Source organism: Garra rufa, chromosome 14 (genome assembly GCF_049309525.1).
Source record: "Garra rufa chromosome 14, GarRuf1.0, whole genome shotgun sequence".
Classification (NCBI taxonomy): Eukaryota; Metazoa; Chordata; class Actinopteri; order Cypriniformes; family Cyprinidae; genus Garra; species Garra rufa.
Window position 1 is genome coordinate 20,889,357 of NC_133374.1, and position 16,030 is coordinate 20,905,386.

Genomic DNA, 16,030 nt, shown 5'->3' on the forward strand with positions numbered 1-16,030 from the left:
CCTCCACTGCCGCCCATTGCCCCACCCTTTCCAAACCACACACATTGATTGTTCCACTGCTGCTCTCTGTCTGATTGCCCCTTGCAATTTATATGAGAAGGTGGGGCAGGGGGTTAGATGAAGAGGGGTTTCACAGCGAAAGCAATATGCCACTGAAATAGATGGTTTAGATGGAGGACGAAAGCTCCAGGATCTAATGACCACAGGACAATAAAAGATGATGCATTTAGTTATTTAGTTTCCTCGCACTTATGGATGCACTTCAAAAAGTTGGATTTCAGTCTGAATAAAGCAATATTAAAAAAAAAAAATGTCATGTAAATATACAGTTGAAGTCAAAATTTTACATACACTTGAGTATTAATACTGTGTTGTTAATTTCTTTTTTGGTTTTTCAGCATTTTTGTGCATTTGAATCCTTTCAAACAACAGCTGTATGATTTTAAGATCCATCTTTTCACACTGAGGACAACTGAGGGACTATGCAACTATTACAAAATATTCAAACGCTCACAGAATGAAGATGTGTACATTTTCTTATTTTGCCTAAACATACTTTTTTTTTTCATTTAGTACTGCCCTTTAAAAGCTACAGAAGATACTTACATATTTCCCAGAAGACAAAATCAGTTAAACTTAATCTGATTTTCAAATTCAAAAAGTTTTCACCCCTGGCTCTTAATGCATAGTGTTTCCCTCTGGAACACCAGTGAGCGTTTGAACCTTCTGTAATAGTGAAAAACCACATAATTTGTGGGACCTGAAGGATTTTTCTGAAGAACAGAGGGCAAACAAGGGACTTATGAACAACTATTACTAAATAAAAAAGATGTAGATATGGATCATTCAGGTAAGAACACAGTATTAAGAATCAAGTGTATGTAAACTTCTGAACGGGGTCATTTTTATAAATTAAACTATTATTTTCTCTTGTGGACTATATGTCAACATCTTTTATGTGAGATCGTTGCTCAACTGACAATAGTGTAGCAACGCATTCTAGGTTATCCTATAAAAATTTAATCAAAAATAAACGTTTTTTGTATGAACAACATTGGATTAATCTGTAAAGAACCTTTTGTAAAATAAAAAGGTTCCATGGATGTTAAAAGTTCTTAATGGAACCTAGGAGTGTAGCTAACAGTGAGTGTAGCTCAATTATAACTGCACATTTAAAAATACATATTGATAATAATATGCCGTTAATAAAGATCTCAAGACCTTTAATTCCACACAACATATTTCTAGAGACCCACCCCAGACTGAGACAATGGACCGCCTATCTGGGTGGTGTCCTGCTCAGGGTAGGATAAGAGCATATGTAAAGGGGGTAGAGATGGGTCAGGGTCAGTCCATCTAGAAACACATCCTGCTATTGCATCTCATGAATTACTCCCAAAATCCATTTACAGAGATCTATGTCCTGTCCTGTCCTGTCCTGTCCTGTCCTATCCTGTTAAGTTTTGCATTTGGCACTGCTGCTGCACCAGTTTCCTCTGTGCTGATTTCTTTCACAGCGTTTCCTTGAAATGAATGCACGACAATGAGTTTGGGTCGTTCACAATATCACTATGCGATGTGTTGATGTGAGATAAAAGTGTGGGAAACAGGTGTACGCCCGAGCCAGGTGTGAAAAGCCCTGCCAAAACTCAAACTTGCATGGTTTCCTGTCTTGAATAGATGTTGTGCCATCTCCTCGTAACGGTTCTCTGGTGTGGCTTCCAGAGTATAAATGCTTGCAGAAAAGCTACAGGCTTCTTAAACAGGTTCAGTGAACAAGGATTTATTGGTTTGGTCAGACCTTATAGCACACTTGTGCACAATTCCGAATTGAATTGAGAATGACTCCTAAATTCCAATTCAATTCTTGAATTTGAATTGAATTTGAATTGATGTCAAAAACAGGATCTAGAATTACAATTCAAATTTGAATTAAAGGAAGCAGAATTGCAATTCAATGCAAATTCAAAGAAATTCATATACATAAGTGAAGTGTTTACCAATGAAGCTTTACAATATATGTCAGAAATGATTTCATTACATATTCTATAAATTATATTAGTTTGAACTACTTGTAGATAACATTGTGTTATTTGATTACTTTGAAATGAAAATAACATTTTGAACAAAACTAATCAAACATTGAGGGAGTCATTTATTTCAAGAATTTGATCATTATCTATCTATATGTTGGAACAAAATGTATGCAGGGGTGAGGAGTGACTAGTTATGTGTAATGAAATTATGCTATTAAATTACAAAATTAATGTAATTGTATGTGAGATTCAACACATTCTTTCTGTTGTATGACTGTGTGGAATGTCTTTGAATTGCCATGAATTTAATTCCACTTCCTGTCATTCCAACTCCAATTCAAATTCAACTTCCTGTGGGGCGGAGTCAATTCAATTCAAATTCCAACTCATGAATTGAATGGCGGCCAATTCTGAAATTCTGAATTGTGCACAAGTCTGCTTTATAGGCTTATGTTCACTCATATGGAAATAAAACAAACAATATATTGACTTCTAAAGCTGCTTTTTTGTAATGTCTATTCGACAATTTTCTTCTAAGCCACAATAATAACAGGCTGCATGCAAAAACAAACATATAGTGATCAGTGTAGTCTAATTCACAAGCAAATGATCCTTATAATTTGACCAGTGTAGCCCTGTGTAAGGGTGGGTTTTGACACAAATTTCAGGATTCGATTCAATTCTGATTCACAAGCTTGCGATTCAATTTCCGATTCAATTCAATATGGATTATTTGGGATGTATATCGGGTACAGTACAACTTTTACAACTAATGTTGTAAAAGTTGGTTAGGAGTCGGTTAGGCTACTACATTTTTATAGTTGTTATAATAATAAAGTTACAAAGACAATTTTTCTAGCTGACCAAATATGTTTTTTACTGAGGTAAATGTGATGTTATGTGACATTAGCTATTATAGTGACGTCTTTCCGCGGCTGAAACACTTATTAAGCGATTACATGACACAGGGTATGGATTTCGGTAAGTTGTACACTTTCTTTAAACACTTGGATGTTCATTCATGTTTATTTCATGCTGAAACTGTTATTAAAGCGAAGGAGTTGATCAGTTCGCGCGCTTGCTTCTGTTTAGCTGAGGCGCTACACATTACACACTACACTCCACATTAAACAGCAGCAAAACAACATTATTGTTTGAATACTGTAATAAAACAGAACAGGACAGAATTTGAAATCTGAGACTTCACTCATATCAAAAGTAACTTATGCACAAAGCTAGTTTCATAAAAATAAGAATCGATTAAAATGGTGAAATCTATATTTTTTCCCAGCCTGATTCCAAAAACGAATGACTCTCATTAGCCAGTTCTTTTAACAAATAGTTTAAAAAGACAGTTTGAATCAGTCTGAGGCTACATTTACACTAGTGCATTTTTGTTTTAAAATGCATAACTTTTGCTACGGTTACGTCTGTCGTTTACACTACTCTGGCGCTTTCGATCTTCGATAAACAGAGACATTCGAAAAATGCTGCAGACCCCATTTTAGTTCGAAAACTCTGGGGCTGCGTTTCAGTGTAAACGGACCAAAGCAGAGACTTTTAAAAAATCATGGCGTGGCTGCCTAAATTTTTTCTGCGTATCCTTGATGACCAGCAATAACATCATGCTCATTTGTTGCGTCTCATTTCTTAGGCTCATTTTAGAAAAGTAACCATTCAATTGCAAAGTACACACCAAGGAATGTCTACTTCTCTTAAATAAGACATCCTTTATAATGTATGCAACCTGAATGGTCATTTGTTGGTTGTGTAGTGTGGACAGAGATAGTTTATGAAAGGTAGTGAAAACGACAGTGTAGACGAGGATCCGTTTTAAAATGCAAGCGCACTAGTGTAAACAGGGACTCAGTGTAAGCGGACCAAAACAGAGACTTTTGAATACAATGGCGCTCTGTGCAAACAATAACATCATGCTTATTATGAATGGTCATGTGACATGCGTTTTCGGTTGTATAGTGTGTACAGAGATCGTTTCTGAAACGCGGGGAAAACGCTGATGTACACGAGTGTAAACAGGACCTAAAACATGCATGATTTACAGCATACGCAGAAAAAATAATTTCTGGACATTAGAGCTGAATTATATCCAATCAGAATCGAATTAAAAGCTTGTGAATGAGAATCAAACGCAATCCAAAAATCTGTATCAACACCCAGCCCTCGCAAATAACTGTGATTATTACTATGTATTACGTAATTCACAAAGCCCTACTTTGATTCATTTTAACATGCATAATTCACACAGTTATTGTGAGTCTGTGAGAAATAAACATGTAATCTTCCTCTGTTAAACAAATGACCCTATTCAAAGTCACTGATGTTATACTGGCTCATGTCTTGTGACTCAAATGCCATTACCTTTCTGCTACTTGTTACCCTTTAGTAACCATCTCTGTCATGAGCAAACCCATCTGAATAACTAATGGTTCAGCAGTCACAGACAGGCAGCAATCCTCATGACTACAGAGCAAAAGTCTCACCTTGGCATCACATGAGAGGGCCAAACAAAAAAGCCCCAGCTGAGGCCCATCTGCTAACCGCACTCCGCAACCCCCCTCCCCACCAACGAGTAACATAACCCCCTCATGCGCACGCACACACATTAGCCAAATACACAAGGAGACAACATCAATATCAGTTGTCAAGAGCAACAATTGGCGTGGCAACGAAACAGGGGGTGGTGCAATACTTCCACAATGACAAGCACAAAAACATGCTGATTGTGCGATTGTTGCTCATGGTCTAAACACACCCTTTTGATTTAAAAAACACACTCAGAGTTAAAGGTTAGACTAGATAAACATGTTTACTTGTAGTGACTAGCCAAACCCAAAGATAATTTCTTTGTGTTGGACAACAAAATGTGTACATTTACACCGACTCATAGATAACACAATAACATCCTCACAACAGACTAGTGCTGCTATGAACAAGACACTTTATAAAAGATATCCCTTCAACTTCAGTTTCCTCACATAAAACAGACACAATGACCTCTTTCATTCGAACATGAGTGTCTAGGCCTAGGTTTCACTAGTTCCTCAGAAACAAGCCACCGATCTTGTGGTTCCCCTGCCTATCTGACCTCCACATTGGATCAGCTTTCCTGCTTAACTGAGGAACAATAAAAAACAATCCTCTTAGTGAATTTCTCTTGGCTGAAAGTGAAGCCATAATGTCCAGTCACTGAGGGTGATACTGTGTTCCTGTTTCTCTCGACGGGGTTAGAATATACATTTTAATTATTTTATTATTTTACAAACTTTAACAACCATTTCCGACCCCTCTCTGAATTAAAAACACTATTTGTTGCTGTTGTGCCTTGAGACTTCTATGCATGTGAAATAAGACAATGTTCACACGCAACAAAGTTTGTGTAGCCACATCTTCAATAGAAACTTGTTTGCAAGTAGGGCTGTCGCGATAACCGCAATATCGCAATACCGCGCTATTGACGTGCATAACCGCAGAGGAATGCAACAACCGCAGCAACCGCGATATTGGCCTGTTTTCTTTTTTTTCCTAAGGATTTGCCCTTCTCACTTAATGCCTGTGTGCTGAATATTAAATTAGTAATAAGTTAGTAATGATAACATAATGTGTTTATTATGAGGCTCAGTAGATATGCACTTAACATGCCTAAACAGACAGCGAATGAGAGAGAGATCGACTGAGCTTGTGCGATTACCTGCGTCTGTCTTTCAGATCGAGTCTGGTGTGTATGTGAAACTAGCTTGTCATGTCCAAGGAAAGTGAAATCTCTGTCTTAACATCGATGCTCTGCTGGTCAGCTGAGCCTTTAAAAGTGGCGATTAAAGTTGAAATGATTTTAACATCGTGTTTCATTACGTCTCTCTTTGAATAAATAAGCGTTTTTGAACGTATAGTTGAATGAACGGATTAAAGACAAGATAGTCTTGCCTCCATCTTGTGGCGTATCAATGAAACTGCACTGACTGACAGCTCGCCTAAAACCAAGTGCACCTGTCTGCAGCCTGCAGATCGAGGCGGGGCTGAATCTGGGGTGGGGCCAGTGTTGCCAGATTGGAAATGTCCAAGTATCGTACCAGAAGCTCAAAATTATCGTATTTGGGAGAAAATTATCGTATTTGAGTCAAACGTTCAAAATAAAGATATTTATCTAGATGTTACAGCTATTTATCCTTTTCAGCACTCATGCTAAACTATCTTACCCGAGTCAAACGTTCAAAATGAAGCTATTAATCTAACGTTAGATGTTACAACTATGTATCCTTTTCAGCACTCATTTTCTATACTTTATTGTTAAACTAACAACCTCAGTTTTGAAACAACTGACCTAAGTGCGACAGGAACGTTAACTTGTGCTCGTGAGAGAGAGCCATTCTCCACGATGATATTGGTTGAGAAGACGTAAGAACGGATGAAAGACATGCGTAACGCCACGTTCATGTCTCCTCACAATCATGCAGGTAGACGTAGGATCCACACAGCTAGATCTTTGAGAATAGAAGCTCTATAATTAAAACGACCATGGTGTCACAAAATTCTGAAATTATCGTACATTGTGGTATTATTGATCGTACATCGTACAGAGGTCAAAATTATGGTACAAATACGATAATTATCGTACGTCTGGCAACACTGGGTGGGGCTGCACGTGTCGCCCCGCCCACATGCCTTCTCATTGGTAGTAGGTAAATTAATGACGTCGACGCAACATCCCTCCCACAACTCATCTCATTGGTTAGTGAAATGGATTGATGCCAAATGCAGTTGGAAACTATACTTATGAATTATACATTTAATATAAACGCTGAATCCTTTGCTTATTTATTCAGCTTTCAGATGTGTGCAAATCTCAATTAAAACGTACGCTTATGACTGGTTTGTGGTCCAAGGTTACATACATTTACAACCATGTTATGCAATGTTAACGAGTGTTGTTTATTTACAGCTTTTTTTTTTATTATTGTCTTAATTGTTAATAAGATACATAAATGTGGAAAATTATCAGCAAGAGTGTCCACTATCCTTATGTTATTAAATTTTTACGTTATCTCAACATTATTCATTTACCTACAACCAATGAGAAGGCATGTGGGCGGGGCGACACGTGCAGCCCCGCCCCAGATTCAGCCCCGCCTCGATCTGCAGGCTGCAGACAGGGGCTTCTCCCTAAAACACGCAGGTGAAATACTGACAGAAAGTCTCTCATCCAGTCAGACTCGAGGGTGCGCGCTAACTGTTATATACACGAAGATTTCAGATGCAAAGCCTCTAAGTATGTCTGACATTTTTTCTTCAAAATTTGCATTTCTTTCTGGCTAGGTTTCTATGTAAGTACTGTTTACTTCACTTCATATATCAACGCGATTTGGTTTCGGTTTATTGATTTCTGAATATGACCTTACATTGTAACAGCCTACACACAATTATATGGCGGTAATACCGCATACCGCGCTACTGAGCCACTCAAAATTACCGCAAGGGAAATTCCTTAACCGCGACAGCCCTATTTGCAAGTTCTGCATTAAACTGTGACAGGTTAGGAAAATGATCAAAATGTTACATTCAGATTAAAACAACGAGAGACCTTGTTAAAAAACTTCCACTCTCTTCAAATGCTGGGATCCTGGGTCGTGGGTTCTACACACAGCCAAGAACAGCAGGTTTTCAAGACTTGTTATACTTTTTTTAAGGGATAGTTCACACAAAACTGAAAATGCTGTCATTAATTCCTCACCCTCATGTCATTCCAAACCCGTAAAACCATCGTTCATCTTTGGAACGCAGGATATTTTTGAAGAAATCCCAGAGCATTCTGACCCTGTACAGACAGACAGCAACGCTCAAGGCCCAGAAAGGTAGTAAGGACATTGTTAAAATAGTACATGTGACATCAGTAGTTCAACCGTAATTTTATGAAACTACGAGAATACTTTTTGTGTGCAAAGAAAACAAAAATAATGATTTTGTTCACTAATTTCTTCTCTCTCTATCAGTCTTGGACAAGCATTCACGAGAATACCATGACGCATTCAGGGGTGGACTATTTTAATGATGTCCTTAGTACCTTTCTGGGCCTTGAACGTGGTAGTTGCATTGCTGTCTATGGAGGGTCAGAAAACTCTTGGATTTCATCAAAAATATCTTAATTTGTGTTCTGAAGATAAACAAAGGTCTTACGGGTTTGGAACAACATGAGGCTGAGTAATTAATGACAGAATTTTCATTTTTGGGTGAACTATCCCTAAGGTGCAAAGGTCAAAATTAGCAACATTTTGCAGACAAAAAAAAATGTGTTTAATAACATTAGCTCCTTTCACACAGCAATTCTAGCGAATTGCTGTAAAATTACTACTAAATACACAAATATGCTGTTCACACATGCAATGGCATTCTGGCTTTTTACCGGTAAGAGACCATTCACACATCAGCACCAAAACGCCAGTAAATTCTGTGATGTCAGTCACTGGAATTGATCTTTAAAAGCCAAGCACAATGAGCAGTAGTGCTTTAGTTTCACTATCGCTCCAAATTATTAACATTTTTTAAGTCTGAGTGACAGGCTTCATTCATCAGTGCGTTCTACATGCTCATACCGGTAATCTTCATTCTGCGTTCACACAGTGCACATTACCGGTAATTTACTGGTAATGTTACAACTTCTCATACCAGTAAACACAGAGTAGTAGGTGCTACACCCAGCCAAGAACAGCAGGATTTCAAGACTTGTTATACATCTTAAAGAGGTATTTCACGCAAAAATGAAATTCCTCTCATAAATTAGTCACCCTTATGTCGTTTCAAACCCATTAGACATTTATTCATCTTCAGAACACTAGTTAAGATATTTTTAATGAAATCCAAGAGCTTTCTGGCCCTGCTTAGACAGCAATGCAACTGACACATTCAAGATCCAGAAAGGTAATTTACTGCTAATGTTACAACTTCTCATACCAGTAAATTGCCAGAACAAATTTAACAGTATTTTTGAAAACTAAAGGTCCTGTTCACACATGATCTCTTAACAGTAATTTATCGGTAAGTTACCAGTAAAGACTACATGTGTAAAAGGGGCTATTGTTAAATGTCATTTTCAGCAAATCTCAAAATAAATAAAGATTCATATTGTACATTATAAAGTTCAATATTAGCATTCAAAATAATTGCTTTTAGTTTTTAGTGATTTATTTCTATATTATTTCAACTGTACAGCACAACTATTCCCTTTATTGCTCATTTGAACCGGCCGGATCTTCTTATTACTACCTCTTACTTTTAGATGAGTAATGGTATATATCCTTTTTCCTCATTACCTCACTACCTCACTGTGGAGGGTCAAATTTCTTAACACAAATATATGTTATTTAGACGTAAATGGCATGTAAAAACATGTAAAAGATCAAAAATGAGGAAGTACAGAAGGAAGTCAAATGTGTGGACACTTGCAGACTTACTTTACCAATCGATTTCCTCTTTTGATGTTTCGACACTTCAGCATAAGCTAAATGTCCACAGCAGCCAACATATTTATTGTTCCACGCCAGAGATTTTCAGCTGATTTAGACATCATTTAAAGTGTCTGCTTTGCTGCAAATGTTGCAAGCTTCAATACATAATTAAAAATCAAACAGTAGCGCCAGTTTAGAGAGTCTAGGTCAAGTCAAAGCGAATGACGCAATTCTAACCACTTATTTTCCATCCTTACCATTTTCCTCAGTAAAGCTGTTACAGTATCAAGATGGCTGCCATTTAGACCAAGTTTAACCTCATCAACGAACATGAATTCATTTTAATAAATGTTCTTTAAGATGGGCTTTCTTCTCCAGTTGACCCAGTCTAGAGTAGCCTTGAGCAACTTTTGTTTGACAGACGGCATGATGTTTTACAGGCCTACATGGAATCTGTGGATTCACTTGCAGGCTTTTTGTTTTGATATCATCGTTTCAGTCTTATTCCATAGCTAGACAGAGAGTTTACATAACCTCCCAGATTGGTAGATGCATTTCCTATTGTGTTCTCGCTCGCCATCTCATCCCTTCTCATCAGCTTTCATCATTCTAGAAGCTCTCGCCGTGCCTCTATGTGACATGCCATGCTGCTGTGTCTGTGCTTGCAGACTTTTCATCATCTTCTTTCACTCACACAGCCAACCACTCCTTTTTCTTTATGCACGCTGCTTTATTTTTCAATCTATGACGTTCACCATTAAGTCACTGAGTTTCGGAATGGCTTTGTGTGTTCATGGTTTTTGCATAATGCATAATCCGATTTCCGATTACAGTAGCAATAAGTACAAGCAATCAATTTGTGACACATGACGTAACAATGTGGAAAGCAGATGTCTTTTACATCTCCTTATGAACTATTCAAGACATAAACCAAGTAAACTGACACCTGACATTCCACTTACATAATAAAGTGCTTTGGTAACAGTAAATCCACCAACCACAAGTTATGTGACAGTTTGAAGTGGAAGTAGAGACAGCACTTTTGAACTGGTAATTACGTGTGAAACCCGTATTTGCAAGTGTCTAACTAAAACTATCTTGCCACAATCTCGCCATTTCTTGCATGTCTTAAAGGCATAGTTCACCCAAAACTGAAAATTACCACATAATTTACTCACCTTCAAGCCATCCTAAGTGTATATGAGTTTCTTCTTTCAGACAAATACAATCTGAGTTATATTAAAAATGTTCTGGCTCTTCCAAGGTTTATAATGGCAGTGAATGGCTGCTGAGATTTTGAAGTCCAATAAAGTGTATCCATCCAACATAAAAAAGTACTCCACACAGCTCCGGGGGGTTAATAAAGGCCTTCTGAAGTTCTCAAAGTGATTATGTAAAAAAAAAAAAAATCATGTTCATGAGAGAGTGGCGTTCCAGCAGATGACGCAGGATGTAGGCGTAGCATAAGCTCCAGTGAAAATATGTTAGTTTAGCAAGAACCAAGTTTTGTTTACAGCAAAGTAAAACCAGTCTCTTTTTGGCTTATAAGAGTCCTTAGACATTTTTCTTTACAAATCCACATTTTGTACTTCTAATTCATGATTAGTGTTTTGTTTTGCTCTCTCCTCTGCATTTCCGAATCCGTCACTTCTGGGTCCGTCACCACATTTGCCTTTGTCATCCGCTGGAACGCCACTTTCTCATGAGCGCATATACGACAATTAGCAGAAGCCAAATTTTAAGGTTATAAAGTTTTAAATATGGATTTTTTTCTTACACAAATGGATCGATTCTCTTCAGAAGGCCATTATTAACCCCTTGAAGTCATGTGGACCACTTTTAATGATGGATGGACGCACTTTATTGGACTTCAAAATCAATTATTAAGCTTGGAAGAGCCAGGACATTTTTTATTTATAACTCTGGTTGTATTCATCTCAAAGAAGAAAGTCATATACACCTAGGATGGCTTGATGGTGAGTAAATCATGGGGTAATTTTAATTTGTGGGTGAACTATCCCTTTAAAGTCCAAAACAGGGCCTGTGGGCCAAATTTGGCCCCGATGACGTTTGGTTTGATGACATAGCTGGATTCTTGGTACTTTGTAGTAAGAAGTTTTTTGGGCAGTTTAGTCCTAAAAGGACAGTTGAGCCATGCCTTTCAATAACATGAATGAGGAACAATATTTTGAGTACTTATATAGTGTTTTTTGGTAATATGTTAAGTTTGAATCCACTAGTCCATATCCATTGGTTTTGAATGAAAAAGAACAATCAGTACTGAAAGTCATATGGGTTTGGAACTCCATAAGAGTGAGCAAATGATGACTAAAGTTTTGAGTGAACTATTCCTTTAATGCTGCTAGTTAATGTTAATGAATAACAAGCTAATCATAAAACATGAATAGGTCTTTAATAAGATACACTGATTTACAAGTTTGCAAGTAGACAATTATATCAACTGTGTGCGCAAAAATAAGGCCAAGCCTTGCTATCTTGAGAACCAAACTTGTTTTTGTATACAGTACACTGTGTTCGAAAATGTTATAACAAGCTGTCTGGCATCTGTTAACTTACACATGTGCGTATCATTAACAAAGCCAACTATTTATGTTTTCAATTGGGAAACAACAAAAAGGAAGCATAAACATGTCACTGAATACTACAAAAACTGCATAAATTAAATTGCAGTTTGACATATGCACAATGATGTAACCAAATATCTCATACTGAGGGAGGGTAACCGTAAAAAGTCATTAAATGGCTATATTGATTGACCACTAATCTGAATATTGACGCTTATGCTTCTGTCTATGAATACAAGGCATAGCTTTAGCCTTATATATGCTGAATTCCTATTATACTGACCAAGAAGAGAAGTGTGTTTACTTTACATCACGCAGGCTTGAGGAAGTCAAATGACTGTGAACGAATCATCCACAAATTAAATGCAATAGATAGTCTATAAAAGAGTCCCTTACTCCTTGAGCTAAACGACAACAAAGGCAGCCATAGAAACATGGCATCAATAGTTATCTGTGGTAGTGTTTTCAGGGAGGGGCAGGGTGCTGAATTATAAAATGCATGATTTTGTCAATGTAACTCTTTACTTCTTGAATTATTTAAGACACATTTTTGATAACAGTCCCAAATGCTGCTAACAACTACAGATCCATAAAACTCCAGGTCTATTTCTACCTCATGTCAGTGCTCCTGACTAGCTATTAAAGTAATAGTTCACCCAAAAATGAAAATTCTGTCATCATTTACTCACCCTCATGTCGTTCCAAACCGGTCAGAACTTTGTTCATCTTCACAACACAAATTAAGATAGTTCTGATGAAATCCAAGAGCTTTCTGACCCTACACAGACAGCAATGCAACTACCACGTTCAAGGTCCAGAAAGGTACCAAGAACATCGACAAAATATTCCATGTGAGATCAATGATTCAACCGTAATTTTAAGAAGCTATGAGAATACTTTTTGTTGCACAAAAAACAAAAATAACAACTTCATTCAACAATTCTTCTCCTCTGCATCACCGTAGTTCCATTTTGAAGAGTTTTTTTTTTTTTTTTTTTTTTTGGCAACAAGAATACTCGTAGCTTCATAAAATTACCGGCTTAAAATTATCTGATTTCATCAAAAATATCATAGTTTGTGTTCCGAAGATGAACAAAGGTCTTGCGGGTTTGCAGTGACATGAAGGTGAGTAAATAATAACTGAATTTTCATTTTTGGGTGAACTATCCCTTTAACAAATCGTTATTTAGACTCAATTCTTTTCAACCGACTGAAAATCGGTTCAACTCACTCTTTCAAGAATTCGACTGAATCGTTTTTGAGCCATGTCCGATTCATAATAAATCGAGAACAAACTGAACTGATAAGAGCTTTTGGATTTAATTAATTAACTGACCAAAGGTCGACAGATACAATAAAAGATAAAAGAAATGAAATGGAAATATCACAAAGTTTGAGTATGTCTGACTGCTGTTTTGTCAACACACTATTTTTCCAGACAAAATATTTGTTTCGTGATACAGTTTGACGTCAATACAAATTATAGGCCTATTTAGTTTTTCAAAGACTTTTTATGTGCAGAATAACACATAGTGATTGCAACAAACTAAACTAGGATAGGCCTACTTGAAATTGCAATAAACACCTTTGGTATGAAAATATGTGACACTGGAGCACAAAACCAGCCATAAGTAGTATTAGTATATTAGTAGCAATAGCCAAAGATACATTGTATGGGTCAAAATGATCCATTTTTCTTTTATGCCAAAAATCATTATGATATTAAGTAAAAATCATGTTCCATGAAGATATTTTGTACATTTCCTAACGTAAATATTGCAAAACTTAATGTTTGATTAGAAAAAAGCATAGCTAAAAACTTTATTTGGACAAACTCAAATAACATCAGTTGTATCTCGGCCAATTGTCCTATCCTAACAAAGCTTATATGACGATGTATAAATCTAAATTTCACAAAAATGACTCTTATGGCTGGTTTTGTGGTCCAGGGTCACATGTAATTACAAAAAAACCGTAAAAACAGCAATATGTGACAAAGAAACTGAACACAGAAATGTAATGTCATTACAGGATGTCTCAATAATTACGTCATGACGTAAAGGAATCGCTAAAACAGTTATTTTCGAATCATTTCTTTTTCGAAAGAACCGATTCGCGAGTCTCACTTCCCATCACTGCTTTTGACGAGAAACGGCCAAAGGAATGCTAGTCAAACAGAATTAAATGACGTAAGAAAGCTTTTGACTTACGTGGTCCACATTCCTTTCGTTCCCCGGTTGCAGCGCTGCGCGTGAGGACATCGTCCCTGGAGCTTCAGCTTACAGCAACCCTGGGTTTATTTCAGCGGTTCTCGTACAGTTGCTAATTGAATCAGCACAGGCAGGAGAAACAGTCCGCAGCCGAGCCAGTATCGCGAGGCTATCGCTGCCCTCTCTCCGACCACCAGTACAGCGCTTCCCTTAAACAATCCTCATTTTTTGGTTAAGTTTACTGGATGGTTTGCGCAATACTGATGGGACGAGAACAAAGATAAAAAGGCTATATGATGCTCATGTCTGTGGTAGTTTGGCTAGCCGGAACAATAGATCATTTTGTCCTTCGCTAGACGAAAGCGGCTCACTCATACCATGTCCATATACAGCGTCTGGTTTGCAGAAACGTATGTTGAATCCTCGAGGATCAGCCGAGACAGACAGAAAGAAAACAAAAGCAGAACAGAAGAAGAAAAAAATGAGCTACCGCAGCATCAAACAGAGGAAAACCGACTCATTTTTTCAATGAGTCTGGGTTGTCCAGAGAAAATAAACCACTCCCACGGACGCAGTGTCCCCTTCAAAGAGTCATCTGTGTACATTTCCAAGAAAAACACAATATATTAATAAATAAACAACGTCGGGTACAATACGAAATCCAAACTATTAAGCGTATCTCGAGCACACTCCCGTCCCAACAAAGACCAATGAACAATATCCTTTTCGAAGAGGCAGGGTATGTCAATGCTCCCAGACATAAAAACTGTACAGTCGCTGTAAAATGTTCATCCCCAGCAGCGTGTGACACTGGCATCAAGGAAGGACGTCAGGAGAAAGAATAGGCTGGGCAGGGCTGCGGCGGACGCTCTCACACACACACCCTTCCCCCATGGTCCTAAACACACTGACTCTTCATTCATTCATGTAGCAAGACCCAGACAAACCAAAGCCAAAGTAAATGCGTACCACTCCTCCAGCTGGTCACTGTACGCTAGTACAACTTGCTCCTGGAAACGTGATTAAAATGCATTGGGCATGATCAAATATTTTGTCTGTGAATGCTGACGATCTTCTGCATTGGTACATTGAAAAGACTTGTGGAGATACAAACAGTACTACAGAGAAATGTTATCAACCAAATATAATAAAATATATAATATTATAGAAATTAATACTTTTATTTAGCAAGGACATATTAAATTGAAAGTGACAGTAAAGACATGTAATAATAATGTAACAAAAGATTTATATTTCAAATAAATGCTGTTATTTTGAATACCCTGTTTATCAAATAATCATAAAAAATATATATATTTCACATTCAATTTTAACTTTTTCAGCACCATATCAGCATATTAGAATGATTTCTGAAGGATCATGTGACACTGAAGACTGGAGTTATGGCTGCTAAAAAGTCAGCTTTGCCATTTTAAGAGTAAATCACATTTGAAAATATATTAAAATATAAAAAAAATATTTGATTTTTTATATTATTTCAGTAATATTGCTTTTTTTATATAAGTGTTTAATCCTTCACAAATTTGGGGGTCCTAGCTTTGCATTAAAAGGTTTAAGATGGACACTACAGTCAAAAGTTTTAGAACAGTACAATTTTGAATGTTTTTTTTTTTTAAAGAAGCTGCTTCTGCACACCAAGCCTGAATTTATTTGATTCAAAGTACAGCAAAAAAATACTGTAGAATTGTGACATATATTTACTATTTAAAATAACTGTTTTT

At 37.1% G+C, this 16,030-nt stretch overlaps 1 protein-coding gene across 1 annotated transcript in view; it reads right to left on the bottom strand.

Moving 5' to 3' along the window:
* The window catches only part of LOC141284328 (MAP/microtubule affinity-regulating kinase 4-like), a 36,413-nt gene extending 21,217 nt beyond the window's left edge, over positions 1-15,196 (bottom strand). Inside the window, exon 1 of the mRNA XM_073817333.1 lies at positions 14,289-15,196. Within this exon, the coding sequence (XP_073673434.1) occupies positions 14,289-14,339 (51 nt within the window). The 5' untranslated portion in view covers positions 14,340-15,196. The remainder of the gene's footprint in view (positions 1-14,288) is intronic.
* Positions 15,197-16,030: the final 834 nt, after the last annotated feature.